This window comes from Mustela putorius, unplaced genomic scaffold (assembly GCF_011764305.1).
Source record: "Mustela putorius furo isolate JIRA1106 unplaced genomic scaffold, ASM1176430v1.1 tig00004035_pilon_pilon_pilon, whole genome shotgun sequence".
NCBI classification, from domain to species: Eukaryota; Metazoa; Chordata; class Mammalia; order Carnivora; family Mustelidae; genus Mustela; species Mustela putorius.
This window is the reverse complement of record NW_025422171.1, coordinates 1520999-1545147: the sequence shown is the minus strand read 5'-3', so window position 1 is coordinate 1545147 and position 24149 is coordinate 1520999. Positions and strand designations below refer to the sequence as shown.

Genomic DNA, 24149 nt, shown 5'->3' with positions numbered 1-24149 from the left:
CTAAAATTAACCCATCACGAAAATTGAAATGACTCATAAACCTAATTATTAAAATGCAAATCTAAGAAGATTATTTTCCTAATAAAAGCTGGACTGACTGCTAAAGGTCACATTTATAATGAACCGAAATCTACAACTTTTGAGTTTTTAAATTTAAAAAGTACAAGAGGAAAGGTAAAAAAAAAAATTTGTAATTTGGTTTGGGACACAAGTTACTACATTTTCAAGATGATGACAGGATGGTAGCAGTAAAGAGAAGAGACTGATGAGAGGAATAAGAATTTACAATCTGGAAAAAAAAAAAAAAGAATATACAATCTGGGGCGCCTGAGTGGCTCAGTGGTAAGCCTCTGCCTTCTGCTCAGGTCATGATCTCAGAGTCCTGGGATGGAGCCCTGCATGAGGCTCTCTGCTCAGCAGGGAGCCTTCTCCCCCACCCCCACCCCCAACCCCAACCACCATCTGCTGCTCTGCCTACTTGTGCATCTCTCTCCGTCAAATAAATAAATAAAATCTTAAAAAAAAAAAAGAAAGAAAGAAAGAAAGAAAAGAATATACAATTTGACTCAAGTAGAAAGCACACAGAACAAAGTTATTCCTTGATTATAAATCGTATTGGTTGCCACCACAGAGAAGCCCATGATGAATAAGGAGGGTCAACTCTTCATCCCAATGGTGGTATTCCTATGGCTCAAAGAAAAATCATCATTACTTGCTTTATAAGTTCCTACCATTATGATAAAAAGGCTCTAACTTTTACTCCTCAGGTTAGTATAGTATGTAATAATGCTACTGTGCGTATTATACAAACATCTATTGGGTTTAAAATAAGGAATTATAATAAAAATGTGTTTACTGTACAAAACATTGAATTTAAACCAACACGTAATTACAACTGATTATTTAAGTAACATGTTGGTATACATTTCTGAAATGTACTGCCTCATCAAAATTTCATCACTGAAACACTGCATAAATAAAAACATTAGACACCAGTATCCTTTACAAAAAAATAGCAAAATGAAACAAAATGGCAACATCTAGAATAATGTGGTCTTTTGCCAAAGAACACTTCTATGCTGCCCCAAAAAAGAACAAACAAACAAAAAAACCCAAAAGAACTCTCTATTTTAAGTAATATAAAAGAAAAAAAAAAGAAAACAAGAATAATTCATTCAAAGAAAGAGAAGTACATTCAATGTTCTGCGGAAAAAAACAAAACCGTCCAAAAAGGTTTTTAAAATATTAAAGGTTTGGATTCACAATTACATAATGAGACATGACTCTGTACAACAAAATGACAGAAAAGTCATACTTATCATATGGTTAACAATTTTTGTCTCTCAAACTATAAAATAAATTATCAAAAGGGCAACCGATAGTAAGAATAAAATGGGAATTTTCCCATCTTTATAATGTAGCCACTTAATACCTTTACTGTTTTGAATCCAAAACAAACGTTCAAAAATAAAACTTCCCCGGGGCGCCTGGGTGGCTCAGTGGGTTAAGCCGCTGCCTTCGGTTCAGGTCATGATCTCAGGGTCCTGGGATCAAGCCCCACATCCGGCTTTCTGCTCAGCAGGTAGCCTGCTTCCCTTCCTCTCTCTCTGCCCGCCTCTCTGCCTATTTGTGATCTCTCACTGTCAAATAAATAAATAAAATATTTTTTTAAAAAAATAAATAAATAAATAAAACTTCCCCAACGGGGGAGAGTGTATGTGTTAAACAAAACTGAGCTTTTAAAGCTATTCAAATACATTTTGAATGATTTCCCGAAATTGTCACGGTCTTCAATAGAACAAAAGGTTGATTAGACTAAAACAAATGCATGCTAGAGGGTGTTAGTATGTTTATCCTGTGTGTTTCTAAAATTTGAACCTCAATTTTAAGTTTTTTTTTTAACTTTTTAATTTTAGAGACAGAGAACTTGAGCAGGGGAGGGGCAGAAGGAGATGACAGAAAGAATCTCAAGCTGACTCCAGTGCTGAGTTTGGAGCCTCTGGACACTGAGATCCTTCACCTGAGCTGAAATAAAGAGCTGGATGCTTAACCAAATGAGCCACCCAGGCGCCCCTAATGGTAAAGACAAATTACTGAGAATCAACAGTAAAATAATGAAGTAATTTTAGAACTGCACCAAAACTCTTAGCCTCTACAACCTCCTTAAAGTTGGAAAGCATCTTCTTTGTAATTTAAAAAATGTTACTTGATATGTGGAGCTGTAGACATTCAAGAACTACACCAAGAATTCTCATAATTCTCCTAAATAATATTAACACTAATCACTTTCATTAAGTGAACTAAATAATATTCTACATATTTCAACCATTTTACCCTTTTGTTTCATTTTAGCAATATTTCCGTTTTAAAGTTAGGATGATGTCGTTTTCACATGCTTTAGAAGTACAAGCATAATGAAGTTTTAACATTAAAATGGTTTTCCATGTTATGGGCATATGAACTAATAACTTTTTCTTGAGTAATATCTGACCAAACAAAGCCCAAATTTACACTAATTTTTCTTATCCTTTAAAAAACACAATGCAAAGAAAAAACAGTGATTTATCTTTTCTAAAAGTAGATTATAATAAGAAACATAGACACACACACACTTTATTTATTTTCAAATTAAATATTTTTGGTCTCTATCCATAAAGTCTTTTCAATTTGAAACTCTCCAAAGATCCATAATTATAAAGATAAAAAAGAACACAGTGTTTTAAAACACAACCCGAGTGTCTAAACAATTACCTGCTAATGTTCAACACTGATAAAGTGGTCTATTTCTATTTGGTGAAATAAGTACATAAATTTTAAAAATAATCCATCTTGTTAAAACTATATTGCTGAAAATAAAGATATATCCAGTTTTGGGTAACAGCTAAGTTGTAAAACAAGTAAAAATACTACTTCAAGTTGTACAGAAAAACTTCTGAAATGACAAAAATTTTAATAAATTCTATAATTTGGACAGGGCTTAATGTATGTACATTTTAAAACTAAATAAGTTACCGTATTTATAATGATAGTACCTATAATATTTTACTAAAGACTGGATAAAGCAGTTGCTATAATAAAAAATTTTAGTTACTCGCCTTGTAATACCAATCCTGAAATTTCTTACAGCAGTCTTCACTACAGAAATCTCTCACAACACCATCAAGTTCTTTAGTTGCTCCCTTCTTACAGAGTTGAGAGCAATAGTTGCAAGTAACACATCTCAATCCTAAACGTCGTGCAAAATCCTGTTTATACAATAGTTTGCAGCCTGAAAAATACAAGGTTTTAATATTAAAACAAAAAAATATCAAAAACTATCTTTGAAGTGAGAAACAGCTTATAAAAGTCAAACTAATCATTAGCTTTATGAAGTATCTCTAAGTTCACATATAAAGTTCTCTTTTCCTGATCAAAACTGAAATCTACTATTATCAGCAACCTGTAAATACTGGAACACAACATGGAATATTTTATTAGATCTCATGTGTGTTCAAATAATGCACTAAGACTTTCAAATCTAGTAACATCTCATAACTCTTGTTTGCTCTATTTAAATATAATCTTGCCAAAGTATCAAACAGTAAACACACCACAAATAAAGATTAGAGAAATGAAACTGTAGACTGTTGAGAAGCACTAAGTAAAACTTGAAGATGTTCTCAAATAAGTAGGCATTTTAGCCAAATTTTCTAGCCTTATCGTTCTCTGTCATACATGGCCCTTCAGGGAAGTAAAACTTGTTTATTGGGTTTATTGACATGCTCAGAGAAAATGTTGTTGTCATTCTTTTAATAAAATATTTATTTTACCTACTATAATGAATGCATTAAGTGTTTTTACATATCAACCTTAATCTCTACACTATCTCTATAAATTATATAAGCTTCCATATTTTTACTCATGCTGTGCCACATAAGAATGACCTTGCACTCGTATCTACTGCAATCCTACCCACTCATTAATAAGGAGTTCAAATTGTACCTCCTCTGCAAACCCTACTGAACCTAGTTTTTAAATAACCTTTCCTATCTGTGAACTCAAATTGTAACTGTTTTCTATCACTTTTTGGGCAATTATTTAAGTACTGTCCTCTGACTTCTTTTCTGTTATCATGAAATACATTTAAAAACCTTTTTCATATTTTACCTTTTATCTTTATTAAAGCTTTTTCTTTCTAATTAGATTTTGATAGTAGTACTAGTTATATTACATGTTTTATTATCTCTGCCAAGTTCCAGGAGAGAACCAGGAATAGTTAGAGAAAACACAAAATATATTACTAAACAGGAAAAAGACATAATCCTTTTTAAGCTTTTACTGCCTCAAGACATAACTCCTTCGAACTGAAAATTATATTCTTATATGTCAATTCTTTATTTGCTGCTACTTGTCTATTCATTTTAGTAAAATCCATATAATATAAATGGCGCAAGATCATGGAGTTATGTCAGCCATCAATACCAATATTTTCAGTCTTGTGAATCACAAAGATTCTCACTGCATAAAAATTCAGGTGTGGAGTTAAATTAACTGAGAATCAATCTTTTCAATGAAACACTATGTCACTTTTCATCACAGCTATGACCTTAACAGGAAACATGGTTATCTTCTGCATCAGGTAAAATGTACTCAATTAAACCTACAAAAACAGGAATGCCCTGTTTTATAAGCAGTACCCTCTCATATACATAACCTTATATGTGAAATGTATAATGTATTAGACAAAGGCATTAACTGAATGGACTGATAATCTTGAGCTTTTGGTCATTCAATATTGCCGGTATTTAGGATTTTTCAACCTTTTTCTTGCCCTTAACCAGCAGCAGAAATCCATATAAAAAGTGAATGGGGAGTGGGCGGTGGGCTGGGGGGTGGGGGGGTGACGACAACGACTAACAGGAAAACAACAGATGAGGATAGTGGGATAGAAAAGCTGGGAGAGTTCAGTGCCTGGGGCCAAAGAAATAGAAACTTAAAGTCAGCTTAGACCAAGAGTGTGACAGTTGGGGAAAAGTAATCACAACAAGAGCCCCAAACCCACAGTTAAAATCCTGGTACCTATCTCTGGAGAATTAGAATAAGAACAGGTGTTCATTTCTATAATCAGCTGCCTAGTACCACAGCAGCAAGAGTGTAGATGAAAAGATGTAAAGAATTCTTGAATATACAATAACAACAGCCAGTGTTTGCCTGGCCCCAAATTAAAAATCTAAAACTATTTTCCCATTGTAGTAATGCCACACTTACGATTTTCTTTCTGGTATACTGAAAACCTTTGTAGGCTAGGCACAGGGCTGGGCAAGGAAATGAACCCAGTGGAAAATAATTCTAATTCACTTGGAAAATCAAATTGTAGATAACAATCTCTATGTTGAGAAATGACATATTATAATACTTTTATTTTCAAACATTCTTTTTAATGGGAAAAAAGATTATTAAATTTTTAGAGATAAAACACCTTGAGGCCCAGAGATTTACAAATTAAAATAACAAAACAAGTCAGGAAAAAAATCAAATTCAATTTTTTTTTTTGTTTGGCTACACTAAAATTGTACAGCTACTCTGGACATATGTAGTTATGTATTTTGAAAATATTTTGGCAAAAAATTAACATTAAATATTAATAAAAATTATGAACAACACTGTATATACACTTGCCTTCACTACAGAAAGGTCTCTTAACGCCAGAGAAATTTACTGTTTCATGAAGAGTCTTCTCCTCTTGACAGTATTCGCAATATGTAACTATGCAATGCAACTTCTTATAGTCATCTGAACAAGTTTTGCTGCAGAACTGATGCACTTTGTTCTAAATGCACAATGGGAACCTTGGTAAGTATATGACAACCACCTCAAGAACAAATTTAAGAAATAAACAAGCCACTTTTACAGAAACAAAGTTAAATCATTTACCTAGTTAATGTGATTGATAGTCCTTGGGGATACATTTTCTATAGGCCATAAACAGCTAATTTAACTAATTCACTGCTATATTTAGAAAAAACTCCACATAATTCAATACCATTAACTACCCCAAAATTACTCAGTGAAATTGTAAAAGTATCACTAGATGGCTCTCTGGTGTTGCTAAGGGAACTGGAAACATAGGAAAAAAACAGTGGAAGATAGAACATGGGTAAACTACAAAAAGATGAGAAATATGACATTAACATCAGTTTCACTCAAAAAGAAATATTCTTTGTTGAGTATAGTCAAGGAGACTCAATCACATTCCTAATGCCGCTAATAGTAACAGACTTCATATGGATAAAGTATTCAATGTGGGACCATCATAAAATGTGCTGCTAAACTTTAGACTGAGTTGGTTCCCTTGAATGGAGCCAGGTTAGGATTATTCAGTCCTTTCTCGTGGCCCCAAACCTACAATAGACAGAGCTACTTTTCAGAAACCAGCCAAACTCAAACAGCTGTAATTCCCAGGAGAGCACCTTTTCCCCTCTGTTAGTACGGAGGACACAGACTGGGTCTAATCCATCTATCCAACATGTGGCAAAGATAGCTGAAGACCAACACAAGGAAGGTGAAAGAATCTAGGAAGCAACCCAAGTAATAAGGCAATCACTGGAAAATTGCCCCATCTTGGATATATAACTTACAAGAGGAAAAACAGCAGCAAAGAAAACACAACTACTAAACAAGAAATGAGAAAAAGAGGCCCCAGAATTCTCAATCGCCTAAGTGAAATGCTCTACTCTCATTCAGTTTGATAGACAGTGTTTCTTAACTCCTTCCAACACTTAACCTCCATGTAAATAAAAGCAACACCAACACTACAAAAGCCAGGTAGCACTAACGTGGAGAGGATAGAAAGGAACTCAATTTTATCTAGTATTATAAAAATTTAATCGAGGCAGGATCTTTATTCCCTATGTAACTTTATTTTCTATACTTGGTTATGGATTTCTTTCATCATTTTCTATCATTTCTTTATTCTTACTAGGCCTTCAACATTTTTCCTGCTATGATTTAAGGAGGGAGTTAGTCACTAAAAATCATCACTTGATGCCAACAGGTCTCCGAGAATAACTGGTTTAAATACTCTTGAGAAAGCAACAACAAAATAGCAAACTAAATTTTCTAGGCATCAAAGTGTTAAAATAATGAAACTACAGATTTCCAAAGTATTTTAGAAATCATTAGCCAGGTTCTGGTTATCACCTTTCTTATAGGACTCAGCTACTGAGTGACTTACCAATAGCCACTACCAAGTTTTAGTTAAAGAGCAATCTACTGTTAGTACTACGTCTTGTAAACCATTTTATTAGATATTCCACACCCTCAAAAAAGTTGAAAAGAAAGAATGGCCAAAGATGAACACTGATCAAGAAAGCAATGTTCAGCAGGTCCACCTGTCTGTCCATCCATCCATCCGTCCATGCATTCATCCATCACTGCTCCCTTATTTAAACAAAAAATAATGATCAGGTGTTGCTGATGACAAAAATATGTGGCAAAGTAAGTTAATAAACTGATGAAGGTAAGAGTGATGGGAAAGGGAAAATAAAATAAATTTATATTAGAATTCTTAAAACAATTATAAAATGTTAAATGATAACACTATAAATAACTAAAAAAAATTCTAATTTGTACAGGTAGCAGACAACACAAAATATTATAGTTCAGATAATATTTATAAGGATAGGGGTAAAATGGAAAAACACAGTACAAACAGAAGCTCCAAGTATGTAGCTAGACAAAGTAACATCCTATACACTATTACAAATAAAATGTAAAGAGAATATGACCTCAATAAACAGATCCTTTGTTGATACTCTTTCCACAAAAGTAAATAATTTAATCATCACAAAAATCTGAAGAACTAATCCTTATCCACTAAGAAATAGGTCTTCAAATGGAAACACCATTATTATTTTACTAGACTCTCATTTAAGCAAGATAACATACGTAACAAAACAGCACTTGCCTCCCATTCCAGGATTTCTGGCTTTGAACAAAAGGAATTTTTGCAATAGTTGCATTTCAACTGTATATCACTTGGAGCTACAAACTGACCATTTGAAGACGACTGCATACTAAGAGCCTAAAACAAAGAAGAAAACATACAGAGTCTGATAAAGATTTTAGAATTTTTATTTGTAACTACTTTTATATATTAGGTTTGGAAAATAGTATGTTTCTTGCTTAAATATTTCCTAACACATAAAGTTGTATTTCTGAATTTTGTCTTTAAAAATTACTAGTACACTAAGTTTTACAAAATTAAAATTCATTTTTTTATTCAGGATTACTACTACTTACTTTTAAAAAACATGAAAAAGGAAAAAAAAATCATACAGCTCAAATACGTTTTTTTAATCTTTTAAAAAAACTTAAGCAAATAATAGTTAAGATTACCTGGCTTCTGGACTAGTATCTAAATATTTTTTAAAAACCTGGCTCCTAGTTCTCTCCAATAGCTATTTTAAATAATAATTTGTCCCTTGTGCAATATTGCTATCATTTTAATTACAAGTCCATCAGTGAAAACAGCCTATACTTTTTAAAACTGGTAATTTATTTTATAAAGTTAGCAGAAAAAAAATTTACAAACTGGAATGGATACCAATAGTCTTAGTTTTATTACATTTTAAAAAGTTAAAACAATTTAAAGAATAGGAGAAGATATAAGCATATATGGACTTAAAAAGTTTTGTTCTAAGGGCAAAACTGGGTGGCTCAGTCAGTTGAGCACCCAACTCAGTCAGTTGAGCACCGAACTCTTGGGTTCTCCTCAGGCCATGATCTCAAGAGTTGCGGGATTAAGCTTCCCACAGCACTCTGGCTCAGCAGAAAGTCAGCTTGAGAGTCTCTCTTTCCCTATCCCTCTGCCGTTGCCCACCCCCTACCACACATATGCACACACATCCATGCACCCCCAGGCCCCCTGCCTGGCATGCTATCTCTCTCTCTAAAATAAAACTATTTTTTAAAAAAACGTTTTGTTCTAGGTGCCTGGGTGGCTCAGTGGGTTAAGCTGCTGCCTTCGGCTCAGGTCATGATCTCAGGGTCCTGGGATCGAGTCCCACATCGGGCTCTCTGCTCAGCAGGGAGCCTGCTTCCCTCTCTCTCTTTCTGCCTGCCTCTCCGCCTACTTGTGATTTCTGTCAAATAAATAAATAAAATCTTAAAAAAAAATAAACAATCCTTTTAAAAAATAAATAAATTTTTAAAAAAATAAATAAAAAACAAACGTTGTTCTAATTTCTAATCTGAGTGGTGAGTAGTATATATTAAACATTACATAAAATTTTCTGAATGTTGAAAGTTAAAAATTTTTTCAGGGTGGCAATGAAGACTGGAAAAATTCTTTATACAAAAAAAAAACTTACCATTTTTTAAAATTTCTGCATACATCATATAACACAATTAAAATTTGTTAAAGAAAATATGCAGATTTAAGATAATAACTATTAGGTGAATAAACTTTTTAGATAAAAACCAGCAACTGTGGGGCGCCTGGGTGGCTCAGGTCATGGTCTCAGGGTCCAGGGATCAAGCCCTGCATCGGGCTCTCTGCTCAGCAGGGAGCCTGCTTCCTCCTCTCTCTCTGCCTGCCTCTTGGCCTACTTGTGATCTCTGTCTGTCAAATAAATAAGTAATATCTTTCTAAAAAAGAAAAAACCAGCAACTGTGTCCTTGATGTTTAAAAAAATAAAACAGTTTAAGTCCATTGAATACTATCCTATTACCTTATTTTGAAATGGGAACATCATCTAATGAAAACATAAAGTTCAAAATCTATGGTGCATTTTAAGATAAAGAGAAGGGGAAAAAATGCTGCTTCTCCATTCTTTGTATCATTTTTATGCAGAGTTACAGTGATAAGGCTGTCAACACTTACCTGGATACATTCCCCAGAAATAAGAGTGTATATTAAGTATTTCTTTAAAATATACAATGTACATATACAAATTGTCTCTTCAAATCATGGGCAATACACGTTTCAAATTTTAAAAAGTAGTTAAATGTTTTCTATTAACATTTCAGTTTACCAACATCAAAAATAAAGTTGAAATCTGAGAAGCATCTAATTAATCCTTACTCCTTAACTTCTGGTTTAAGAAAAGCCAAGAAGTCAGAAGTATTTGCCACTCTAAGGATGTATTCAAGGGCCATGATCCCAACTTCCAAAATAAAAGTTTAGTCTTGAAAATGGCTTATTACCTAAACTCAGTCAAGAATTTAACTTATAAAAACAACATTCACCCGGCTGAATTAAAAACCACCTCAATTTAAATACTAATAAAGGTTGTAACTACTCTAATATACTTAAATGCATTTTCAATTTAAATAACACAACACAGTGTCTGCAGCATTGTAGAACTGCTGGAAGATTATCATGAAGCATCACTTTCTGTACCGGTTTGAAACAGAGTACCTCAAAATATTCACCTACAGCAAGGTAAACCTACCCACTTGTACCACTTAACTAATACTAAATTCCCTTTTCAACTACTCCTTACAAGCAGACAGTGAGTTTACATTTGAACACTTCCCATTAAATCCAACGTTGAAGAACTATGTCAGAACATTCTTTACATTTATAAAAATGAAAAATGTCTCCCTAAACTGATCTTCTATTAAATTAGGGTCCACTGGGGCGCCTGGGTGGCTCAGTGGGTTAAGCCGCTGCCTTCGGCTCGGGTCATGATCTCAGGGTCCTGGGATCGAGTCAAGCATAGGGCTCTCTGCTCAGCAGGGAGCCTGCTTCCCTCTCTCTCTCTTTCTGCCTGCCTCTCCATCTACCTGTGATTTCTCTCTGTCAAATAAATAAATAAATAAAATCTTTTTTATAAATAAATAAATTAGGGTCCACTATAATAAGTCCCATCCCCATTTTACATGGTATATTTCTATTATATGAAGAAAACATTTATGCTCATCACTTCCAGGCTAAATAAACCCATGTCCTCCAACTATTTATGATAAAACAGAATTCCCCTTAAAAGTCACATTATTGAAACCATCAACTAAGAACACATCAGGCACTGAGCTTAATTATACTAAAATTTATTTTGCTTCAAGTTTCTAACATAAACAACAATTAAAAAGCCAATTAGATTATCCATGCTAAGTGGTAAACTGCTGCAACTATGTCTACTACAATGACTCTATAATCTCTACCCTGCAATTTGACCTTCAAGAAACTACATACAAGTTAGCACATTTAAAAGAGATAAAGCATATTACACTGTTTATTTTCTATGTGTTTTTTATTGGGAGTGAAAGTTATCCAAAATAAGTAACAAACCTGAAATTTAGCCACACAACTGGAATTGCAGAAGTTATACAGTTTCCCATCAGGCATTGTGGCTTGATACTGAGGTAAAGAGTTTCGCTTACAAAAATGGCAAATAATTCCCAAACCTAGGAGAGGAAAGGTACATATCTGATTTCTTTATAAAGTGATTAAAAGTCTAGAACAAAATTTTAATTGACCTGAGAATAATTTTTAACAGAAGCTTCTGTAAACTATTCTTTTATTCATTTCCAAGATTATTTGCCTCTTAAAAAGTATTATGAAGAGTCTGACATCATGTCTCTAAAACAAACATGGATACATGAAACAATCTCAATTTTAGATCTTGGGAAGGAAAACATTAGCTAACAATGGAGACAAGGATAGAACTTCACCAATAACTTGAAGAAAATCAAAGAAATATGGAATGGTCAAAACTACTAAAAGAAGTCTGCAGTAAGAAAGTTTAATGTGATAAAATTGTTTACGTAGTTAAAAACAAGTATAAAAACAAAATTAAGGGGAAAGAGTAATTAAGAAATTAGTCATGTTATGAAGGTTTTTTAACTTTCCAAATACCTGAAACTTACTTTGTGATTTTGCATATTTTGTCTTGTGACTGTTCATGCAAGCAGTTGAACAATATGGCTCCATATATCCATTAGGACCTATACACTGAGTCATATCAAAAAACCTGCACTGTGTTCGGCAACCAGTACAAGTGGTCAGTTTTCCATATTTCTAAAATTTGAAACATAAAAAGATAATTATGAAAACTATAATTTAATTAGAAAAAAATTATATTTTTCATTTTCAGTACACCTTTTCTCTCTGCAAAACAATTCTGTTAATCTCTATTCAGGTTTAGTGGGTCAGAAATCTTCATTCGGATGCAAACTGTTAACTACAATGCAGCTAAATCAGGTTCAAACAAATGTAATGATCTCAGCTAAGTCTCCTTCAAAAAATAGGGGTTTTCCTCTATTAATCAGTTTAAGAGAATCCCCCACCTATAGGTAAAGTATAAACTGAAAAACAAAGGCACATGTTTTCTGTTCATCATGACACACTTCTCTGTCATCTGACAGAAGAAATTAAATGGACCTACAAGTATAAGCCTTACTTATTAATCAAATGACTACAGTCCTTCAGAGGAAAAAATTGGTATTAAATATTTTTTCCATTGAGCTGTGCTGTTGTCTCAACTTTTAGAACTTCTCTTAAAACTAATTAACCACCTATGTATAGTACATTTACAATCTCATTCAACCACAATAATACACCACTTGTAAATTTTTTTAAACTAAAAAAAGTCACTTAAAAGGATTTTGGGTTAGTAACTAAAGCTAATCACTAGTCAACAGATAAGAATAGTCAATACTCTGGCAAGAGTAAATACTTGCCAATACGTAATTCAAAGAATCAAGGTAAAATATATTAATAAGATCAAAGGAGGTACACTTTGAAAATTACTGGACAAAAGCAATATTGCTGAAATATACAGTCTTACAAAAATACAAATACAGCAGATGAACTGGTGTATTTGTATTAAAAACATGAGAGTCACAATTAGAAATCAAACAAAAAGGAAACCAAGTGCAACTTTTATTTGATCTCTCTTCTGAGTGGTTGTACAATTCTCAAAAGCTACTAAATCAAATATCAAATGTCATATTGCAAAACTGTGTCCATCTTTCCACATGATGTTGAGATTGTTTTATTCACTTGTCATACCCAACAGCATCTAGTACAATATGATATTAAAAGGCCTCAAAATGTTCCATGGATGGAGGACTAATAAATGTCAGGGAAGATGATAATCAGGCCAAAAATAAAATGGGTAAACTGCATGGACAAATTTCATGAGCGCCACAGGATTTTAGAAAATAAAGGTAATAAATTAAAGGTAAAATAACCAAAACCAAATAACTACCATCAACACCAAAAAAAAAAGAAAAAAAAAAAAAAACTTTCTCAGCCTACAACAAATAGAGGAGTAACTAAAAAACGTAACTGGTACCATAAAAAATTATTTTTTATGATACCATTAAAAAACAAGAAATCTGCCTATTCCTCATTTCTTAAATACCACATCACGAAGTCCTAAATTTTACTTTTCAAAGTGGAAATCAACCCATTCTTTAATCTCTCATAGACTGCAGAAAGAAATACTGATCAACAATCAAAGAATGGTAACAAGGAACAGAAAAGAGTAACTGCAAACCTATGAAATCGAATTATAACTTTCCCAGTGTTACAAAGACAGCAGAGGAGAGAATGCTGTTTTTCCACTTACAATAATTCAACCTTTTATAATGGGAAAAGAGTCCAAAAAAACCACAGCAATATAACAATAAAAGAAAAAAGAATTTTTAAAATCTGGCACCACAGTACAAATTAGAAATACTAAAAATATCAGGACACTTGCCATTAGATCATCACAAAGAGAAAAAAGCAATCAACTCTCTGTAGATGTTTGTGCAAGACCTGCATGTAGCAGCACCCATCAAGAATTCTTTTATCAATATAAATGAAGTCCAACCATCTAACCTAATCCTGGATTAGGTTTTTTTTTTTTTTAACTTATTAGATACATCCTTCAAGTTGACAATAATTTTATTGGCAGAATGGTTAAGTAATTAGTAAGTTTTAAGACGTACCAATAAAAAGTAGACCAGTTGAATTGGGTCAAGTAAACAAGGAGCTAAGCAACTGGTCCACACTGACAAATACTTTTATCTGAAGAGAATGAGAAAGTACTATCAGAAAGATAGAATCATTAATATTGAAAATATTTTAACACAGCCACTTTCACAGCCACCACTTCTTCAAAAACAAAAGGACCCATTTAATGAAAGAACATTAGTAAAAAACAAAAAAAAGAATTATCTGTTCATGCCATGTTTTCTGTTACATGTGTAAACAATCAAAATATTTAAATTTCATTCATCCTATAAATATATACTGAGTTTTAAAAAAATGAAATTAATTGTAACAAATTCACAATTATTATATTCTCCATGCAAACATGGGAGAAAATAAATCCACTTACAAATTCAGTGAAAAAGAATAAGGTATAACTAATTGAAGTTAAGATATTAGTGAGGTAAAGGTAAATATAATGGGGAATTTATGGCAAATTGGCTCATTTTCAGCCTATTCATTTAAAAATGATAACATATATAAATTTTACCCAATTACATATGAATATCAAAATTAATCATCACATGATTTTAAAGAAACCTTCCCCCTAATTTATTCTTTTACACTGTATGTAATACGTCTCTTTTACTACATTTTGACCAAATGAGTGAAGCACATGGGAAGGTACTCAAGAGATAAAAGCTTGATGTACTTGAAATTAAGGGGCACTCTACTAAATGTCCTGTAGTATTCGAAAATGTTAAAGTCATTAAAGACAAAGACTAGGAACTATTTCAGATTAAAGCAGACAGGACTTCCAACCTCAACCATGGTGGAGTACAGAGACTAGATCTAACCTCCCACTTTTAAAAATCAGAAAACTATGCAAAAGATAAAAACAATGGCTTTTAAACATTCCACAAAACATAATATAACTCATTATATAGAAATTTTAAAAAGTCAAGCTGTGGAAACAAGATCTAGAAATGACAGCTAAGAAAAGAGTAGACAAAAATGTTAAAAGAACTACGATAAATATGCTGATGTATTCATGAAAGCAGTTGAGGAAAACATGAACATAATGAGGCAAGTAATAGAAGATATAAAAAAGACCCAGAAAGAACTTCTAGACATGGGAAATACAAGATCTGAGACATAAAATATACCATATGGGACTAACAGTGTATGAGAGAAGATTAGTAAAATTAAAGATACAACAGCACTCTCCAAAATGAACAAAATTAAAACACACACACACACAAAAGAAAACCAATAAATAATAGAGTCACAGGGACCATGGGACAAAAGCAGGAAATCTAATATATCTGGAATTGGGGTCTCAGAAGAAGGGGACGGGGAGACAAACATTTTTAAAGAAATAATGGCCTATAATCCAGGACTGGATCCTAAACAAGGAGTAATTTTTTTTTTCATTTGCTACAAGGGACATTAATGTTTTAAAATGTGAATAAGGCATACAGATTAATCATATAGCAGTAGTATGTCAATATTAATTCCTGTACTACAGTTATAATTATTAATTCTATACATTTATTAGTCACATTTTTATGTAGTATTCATCTGGATTAAGGAATATGAATTTGGAAATTTTTACAAAGTAAAGGGTTTTTTTATCTTTCAGGTAGGCACAAAAGAGGGCCTTTTATATCCTAGGTAAATGCCTACTGTACACAAGGTACTGTGAATAAATTTTTTATTTGAAAATAACTGCTAATAAAAATACCTAAAAGCAAATGAACATATCACAATAGATGTAAAATTTAGTGAAATAAATTTTGCCTATAAGAAAACAATCATCTGATATATTTTAAGTTCATAAATTTTAATATACTTCAAAATGCACACAATTTTTCAGGTACATACTATAGTAGCAGTACATGAGATTGTTAAGGGCTTCACCACCACCATAGTCCTCCTTACCTCAGGCTGCATTAAGAAAGAGTCCTGCATGTGGTCTCGAACCTCCTTCAGGAAGCTTGGATGGCTACCTACCTAAAAAAAATATTTTAAAAGACTTCAAAAAAAATTTTTTTAAAGGCTGCTTAATTGAAAGGTAAATAGACAATCTGTAGAAGTTGGTTCTTAATTGTCTGTGTCTTACAAACTCATTCCAACTTTTAAAAATGCCTATCTGTCCTATCCCCAGTGCCATTATTATTGCAATTATCCTATAGGGAAAAAAAATCATTTAATAATAAAATAATAACAACGGGTAACAGATTATAAACAGACCCTTCAACTTACTTGACTTGCCTATAAGTAAACCTAGCCAAAAAAACATTATTTCGTAGATGACAATGTATTCTAAGAGCTCATTACAGCCGAGGGTACCTCAAAGCATTCTAAATTAAGTGATTTGAAGATCATGCAGTTAGTTTTCATTACTGGCAAATGGGTTGCTTTGGAAACTCTTTTTAGAACACATGACAGTTTACAGCACATTCGAATTTACATCTTCACTCCTTGCAGAAAGCTTCCTGCTTTCCATTAAAGTCAAAATGGAAAATGAAATACTGAAAGAGAAATGTTAAGTATTATACAGTCTCCACTGCCAGGACCTAGATTATTAGTATATTCCAGAAACTAATTCAGCAACGGGGATATAAACAATGCAGCCAAGTTAAATGTTAGAGACAAATGTCAAAAAGGGAGGGGAGGGCAAGGGTTAAGAAAAGATCACCATAGAGTTTTACTTCCCTCAGACTATAGGAAAAGACATTCAATATAGCATCTTGTGTAGTGGTCTCTAAACATGTCTGATCGTGTCCCCTTGTCAAGTAAAAATGTATGCATGGATTTCCACTTATTTACTTGTAAATTATAAGCATGTAATATATGAATTAAACATGAAAACATTTTACAGAACAAAAAGAAATACTTTTTAAAATAATTTTTATTCTCTTTAACGATAGTACAAAGAATATTTTCTAAATCCACTAGAATGGAATCATTTGGTGTCAGTGGAGGCTATGTGGGGAGCAGTAAAGAGGCAATCCTACTCCTCCCAGGTACGGTGGATAAGCCAAAGCCCAGAGGGGATCCAGAATTCCTATCCTCACCCAGCACTAACACAGAGCTCCTCCCACTTCAATGGATGTCAAGAGACACCAAATGGACAGCCAGGATCTCAACCTACACCGGTCAGTACTGAGGTTAGGCCTTCCTACCCCTACCACAGCAGTGTCAAATAAAGCCAGCTAAAGCAGAAGGTTTAAATAAGATCCAGAATGTAATAACATAATACCCAAAATTTCCAGGCTTTGATTAAAAAAAAATCATAACCTATCAAAAATATCAAAAACCGGGACGCCTGGGTGGCTCAGTTGTTTGAACGGCTGCCTTCGGCACAGGTCATGATCCCAACGTCCTGGGATCGAGTCCTACATCAGGCTCCTTGCTCAGCAGGGAGTCTGCTTCTTCCTTTGCCTCTGCCTGCCACTCTGCTGTGCTCTCACTCTCTCTGACAAATAAATAAATAAAATCTTAAAAAAAAAAAAAAACAGAAACCAGAAAAAACACAATTTAAATAGAAAAAGATGGGTGACGAGGTTGCTCAGTTGGTTAAGCATCTGCCTTCAGCTCAGGTCATGATCCTGGAGCCCTGGGATCAAGTCCCATATCAGGCTTCCTGCTCATTGAGGAGTCTGTTTCTCCCTCTGCCCTTCATCCTTCTATTGCTCTCTCTCAAATAAATAAATAAAATCCTAAAAAATGATAATAATAATAAAATAAAATAAATAAATGGAAAAAACAATCAGTAGATACTAACAATGAAAGAACAGAGATATTAGAGTTATGGCAGATTTTTAAAGCAGCCATGATAAAAATGTCTCAACAAAGAATAAAAATATACTTAACAATGAAAAATACAAATTCATATTTTAAAAAACAGGATATTATAAAAATGAACCGAATGGAAATTCAAGGACTAAAAAAACCCACTGACAGAAATTTTAAAAATCAATGGATGGGATATGTCAAAAGAACACAGGAGCCAAGTGAAAGTGCTCCCAATGGCCAAAGCTAGAAAATTTTGACCAAGAAAATAAAACGGTATTTTATTATAGCCCCAAATTATAAAATGTCCACGAGTCCCTACTAGTATTAGTAAGTGACTGAATAAATGAATAAATGAAGGAGAAAAGATAAATCTCTTACACAGAAAATTCCAATTAGCTATATACTCCACCCTAAAGGAGATAGGGACTTCATTCTCAAGAATACAAGGGAAAAGCCTGGGTGACTCGGTCTGTTAAGGGTGGACTCTTGATTTCAGCTTTGGTCCTGACCTCAGGCCACCGCCTCAGGCTTGGCACAGGGCATGGAGCCTGCTTGAGATTCTCTCTCCACCTCACACTTTGCTCCTCTCCCCTTCTGAGCACACACACTCTCACTCTCCAAAAAAGAAAAGAAAACAAAAGAAAAGAAAAAGAAAAAGAAAGAAAGGAAAGAAGAAAGAGTACAACATGGAAATGGGGTGGAGAACCTTGAGAAATGCTACTGCAGCAAGGTACAACATCAACTTCAACAGTCATTTTAAATCACGTTGATAGATGTACTCTTGTGATGTGATGAAAATGGCAGTGTAAAAAGTAAACACCTCTGCAACATTCCTCCTAAAAACCTACAGCCCCAATCTATCTAATGATGAGAAAACTTCAAACAAATTCCAATAGAGGGGCATCTTACAATATACCTAAATCCTAAAACCTATCAAGGTCATCAAAAACAATAAAAAGTCTGAGAAAATGTCATAACCAAGACTAGCCTAAGGTAACATGATTACTGTATATAATGTGGTATACTAGATGGAATCCAGATCAGAAAGTGTATATTGTATAGAAGGAAATCTGAATAAAGTAATGACTTCACATAATAACAAATACATTAATACCAGTTCATTAACGGCAACAAATATTATCTTAACGATTTAAGTTATCAATAAAAGACCATCAAAGAGAACTCTATGCTATCTGCTTAATTTTTCTGTAACATTAAAACCATTGTAACTCTTTAGAAAACAAACTGCCGGTTGCTGGAGGGACAGTGGGTGGGGGATGGAGTAACTGGGTAACAGGCCTTAAGAAGGGCACTTGACGTGGGGCACCTGGGTGGCTCAGTGGGTTAAAGCCTCTGCCTTCAGCTCAGGTCATGATCTCGGGGTCCTGGGATTGAGCCCCACATTGGGCTCTCTGCTTGGTGGGGAACCTGCTTCCTCCTCTCTCTCTCTCTCTCTGCGTGCCTCTCCACCTACTTGTGATCTCTGTCAAATAAATAAATAAAATCTTTAAAAAAAAAAATGAAGGGCACTTGACGGTAATGAGTACTGGGTGTTATACGTAACTAATGAATCACTACACTTTACCTCTGAAACTAAAAACAAAACAAAACAAAAACCAAAAAAAACAACAAAATACCATTCTAAAAAAATTATTAGCAAACAACAAGAGAAAACCCCAACCAACAGCAGAATGGTAAGACAGAGGAAAGAATCACTGAAGACAGAAGAAAGAATCCTCGAAGGGAAATAGAGAAATAATCCAAATTGAACTGAAAGAAAACAGACTTGGATAAGAAAAATAAAAAACAGAGCCTCAGGGATCTGTAGGACTGTAAAAAATGTACAGAAGTTCAAGCTCCCTATTTGGCCTCTTTCAACAAAGAATAAAAGTCACTGTAGTCCTGAAGGGAGAGGAAACATTGCAAATTAGGCAGAAGATAAAAGAAGCTGAGCAAACCCCAGAAAGGATAAACTGAAAGAATCACATTACCACAGTCGAATTCCTGACAATTTTAAATAAAATTAAAATTTGAATTATTTTTATTCAAAAATAAAAATAAGACAAAGAAAAAAACCTCGAAGCCAACAACAGAAAATGACACAGCAATAGGAGAAATACAGCTGGCACATAAAGACAGAAAACTTAGTCAATAGCCCCTCTACTGGATCCAAACACCACAGGAATAATGTGGCACTAACTCCACCCACACAAGAAAAGGACAAGAGAGAGGAGAGCCTCAACTCTACTTTGGCCTGGCTGCAGTGAACTGCCCTGCTGTAGCAACCCAATTAGGATGATGTGAGAAAAGGCCAAATAGGGAGCCTGAACTTCAACCCTATCAGGAAATAACAAGGTACCCTGTCACCTACCTATTCAAGATGAGAACTGATACAGTCAGGATTTTCAACAGCAGTAACAAGGCCCAAACTGAAACCACACTTTGAAGAGCAGAAAGGGGAAGAAAAGAAAAAAAAAAAAAACAAGTAAAGTGAACAAAGCCTAAGGAACCTATTAGGACAGATCAAGTAGACCAACAGCTGCATTATGAGAGGCCCAGAAGAATAGAGGAAAAAAGAATGATTATTTCAAGAAATAATGGCTTAGGGGCACCTGGGTGCCTCAGTCGGTTGAATGTCTGCCTTCAGCTCAGGTCATGACCCCAGTGTCCTGGGATGGATTCCAGCACAGGGTTCCTTGCTCAACAGGAAATCTGCTGCTCCCTCTCCCTCTGTTACTCCCCCTAATCCTGTTCTCTCTCTGGCCCTCTTTTTCTTTCAAATAAATAAATAAAGTCTTTAAAAAGGAAAAGAAAGAATGACGGAAAGCTTCGTAAATTTTATGATAGGAAACAAATCTAGAAAGCTGAAAAGCACAACAACTTGTAAGTAAGATTAAACTCAAAAGACACACAAGAAGACACATTATAATCAAACTGCTGAAAGACAGAGATATTCTTGAGTAGCTACAGACAAGCTATTCATCAAGTACAAAGAATCCTCAGTAAGATTTTCCACCATTTTCTCATCAGAGAATGTGGAAACCAAAAGGCAGTAAGAGGACATATATTAAATGTTGAAAGAAAAAAAATTTCAAAAAAATACTAAATCTGGCAAGCTATTATCCAAACGAAATATATCCAAAAGAAATAAAGACATACCCAAATAAAAAACTGAAAGAATCTGTTACCACCAGATCTACTCTACAAGAAATACTAAAGAGAATCAAAGATGTATGCCAATATGAAAAGGAAACTAGAAAGTAACTCCAGCAGAATGAAGAAATAAGGATCTTATAAGTAACTACATGGGCAAATATAAAAAGCAATTCTGCTATATTTTTGGTTTGTAAGTCCAAATGCACAAAACACAACTGTAAATCTGTTATTATGCAAACAGTATATAAGATGTAACTTATTACAACATTAATAATGGCAGAGCTATACAGGAGCAGAGTTCTTAAATGCCAATTAAGTTATCACCTCAAATTAGTTACAAAATTTAGAATGTTAAATGTTAACCATATTCAGTAGCATACTGAAAGTATTATAACCCACAAGAGTAGTTCAATAGAAGGTAATGAATATAATAAAACACACAAATACAATGTTGGTAAAAACCACATCATAATCTCAAATGGTAAAGTTTGACAAAATCCAACACACATTTGGACTCAAAAAACTAAGACTAAAACTACCTCAACATAATGCCATATATGAACAACGCATAGCTAACTTCAGACTCAACAAAGACACAAGGTTTTTCTTTCCTTTGTAAGATCAGAAACAAAACATGGCTGTGCAATTTCTTATAGTCTACAAAATGGTGAAAATTCTAGCCAGAACAGTGAGGAAAAAGAAATAAAAGGCATCGAAATTGGTAAGGAAGAGCAAAAACTACTGCTATTTGCAGATGACATGACTCTATGTGGAGAAAATTCCAAGAGAGCCACAATAAAGCTACTAGAGCTAATAAATTCAACAAAGTTGCAGGTACAAGATCAACACTTAACTATCAGTTATGTTTCTAAATACTAGCAATGTATACTCTGAAAAGGAAATTCATAAAGCAATTCTATTAACAATAGCATTCAAAAGAATAAAATACTTATAAATATACTGAAGGAGGTGAAGACTTGTACGCTGCAAAGTACAAACTGCTGAGAGAAGTTACGAAAGGTCTAAATGAGGGATGACAATCCCATATTCACAAACAGGAAGATTTAACATTGTTGAAATGTCAATACTACCTAAAACAATCTAGAGAATCAGTGCAATCACCATCCAAATTCTAATTATCTTTACTAGAGAAAAGGAAAAGCCGATCCTCAAATTCACATAAAATTGGAATAAGTCTAGAATACCCAATCTTTAAAGAAGAACAAAGTTCAAAGAACAAAGTTCAAAGTTCAAGAACAAAGAACTAATTTCAAAACTTACTACAAAGACACAGCTATGTAACAATGTGGCACCTGCACTAGAACAGACAAGTAGACCAATGGAATATAAAATGAGTCCAGAAATAAACCTAACCACCTATGGCCAAATAATATTTTACATTTATGACAAGTTCATTCCATTGGAACAACACTCTCTTCAACAGATGATGCTGGGACAACTCGATTTCCATATACAAAAGAATTAAGCTGCCTGCCTATCTCACATCATAAACAAAAATTTAATTCAAAATGGACCAAAGAGGGACACCTGGGTGGCTCAGTTGGTTAAGCCGCTGCCTTCGGTTCAGGTCATGATCCCGGGTCCTGGGATCGAGTCCTGCATCGGGCTCCTTGCTCAGTGGGGAGCCAGCTTCTCTCTCTGCCTCCCTCTCTGCCTGCTTGTGTTCTCTCTCTCTCGCTGACAAATAAATAAAATCTTAATAAATAAATAAATACATAATAAAAATGGCCCAAAGACCTAAATGTGACATTTAAAACCATAAAGCTGACAGGAATAAGTCATCTTAACCCTTGATTTGGCAACAAATTCTTAGATATGGCACCAAAGACATAATCAACAAAGGAATAAAGGTTAACTGGACTTTAACATTAAAATTTTTGTACATCAAATGACATTATCAAGAAAGTAAAAAAGCAACCAATAAATGGGAAACATTATCTGCAACCATAAATCAAATAAGGGATTAGGGGCATCTAGGTGGCGCAGTAGGGGAAGCAGCCAGCCAACTCTTGGTTTTTGCTCAGGCGGTGATCTCCAGGTCCTGAAACTGAGCCCCACAAGGAGCTTCAAGCTCTGCATTCAGTGTTGTCTGCTTGGGACTCCCTCTCCCCCTGCCTCTCTGCCCCACCCATGCTCCAGCGCTCTCTTACTCTCACACTCTCTCACTCTCTCTCAAATGAATAAATAAATCTTTAAAAAAAAAAAAAAAGTAAAGAAAGAAGGGGTTAATATTCAGATTAAAAAAAAAAAACTCCTAAGGGCGGCTGGCTAGCTCCGCATCTGCCTTCAGCTCAGGTCCTAGGATGGAGCCTACTGGATTCCCTGCTCAATGGGGAACCTGTTTTTCCCTCTCCCTCCGCCCCCCACCAGCTCACGTTCTTTCTTTTGCTCACTCTACTTCAAATAAATAAATAAAATCTTTAAAAAAAAAAAAACAACCCTACAACTGAAAAAAGAAGGAAAAAAACAATGCAATTTAAAATGGGCAAAGAATTAATACTTCTCCAGAGAAGATATACAAATCACCCATAAGCACAAAAAATACATCATTAGTAGTCAGAGAAATGCAAATCAAACCCATAAATACCACCTCACATCTACCCAGATGATTAAAATAAAATTTAAAAAATGTTAAAAAGCAGAAAGTAATTAAGTGCTAGGAAGAGGTACAGAAAATGGAAACCTCATGTAAAATTATCAATACAGTTGTTTCAGAAAAAGTTTTACATTTCCTAAGAGAGCTAAACTAGCCTATGACCAACCAAATCAACCTTAGGGATATACCCAGAAGAATGATAAACCACTACTCAAACTGATACTTGTATGCCAATGCTCATTGCAGCATGATTCACACTAGCCAAAAGGCTGGAAACAACCAAAACACCCTGTAACAAATGAATGGATAAACAAAATGTGATCTATATATGAATATTATTCAGAAGTAAAAAATAATGCTACAAACATGGATGAAACTGAAAACATTATCCTAAGTGAAATAAACCAGACACAAAAGGATAAAGTATGACTTCAAGTATATGAAATATTGGGGCGTCTGCGTGGCTCAGTGGGTTAAGCCGCTGCCTTCGGCTCGGGTCATGATCTCAGGGTCCTGGGATCGAGTCAAGCATCGGGCTCTCTGCTCAGCAGGGAGCCTGCTTCCCTCTCTCTCTCTCTGCCTGCCTCTCCATCAGCTTGTGATTTGTCAAATAAATAAACAAAATCTTTTAAAAAAAAAAAGTATATGAAATATCTAGAATAGGCAAATTTT

The 24149-nt window shown here is 34.1% G+C and overlaps 1 protein-coding gene across 3 annotated transcripts in view; it reads right to left on the bottom strand.

The window, feature by feature from the left end:
* The window catches only part of ZMYM2 (zinc finger MYM-type containing 2), a 114863-nt gene that overhangs the window by 41193 nt on the left and 49521 nt on the right, over nucleotides 1-24149 (bottom strand). For all 3 annotated transcript variants that reach the window (XM_045072427.1, XM_045072425.1, XM_045072426.1), the window contains 6 exons: nucleotides 15845-15916; nucleotides 11851-12001; nucleotides 11273-11388; nucleotides 7946-8062; nucleotides 5659-5809; nucleotides 3096-3268 (listed from right to left, as the gene is read on the bottom strand). In XM_045072427.1, the coding sequence (XP_044928362.1) occupies nucleotides 3096-3268; nucleotides 5659-5809; nucleotides 7946-8062; nucleotides 11273-11388; nucleotides 11851-12001; nucleotides 15845-15916 (780 nt within the window). The remainder of the gene's footprint in view (nucleotides 1-3095; nucleotides 3269-5658; nucleotides 5810-7945; nucleotides 8063-11272; nucleotides 11389-11850; nucleotides 12002-15844; nucleotides 15917-24149) is intronic.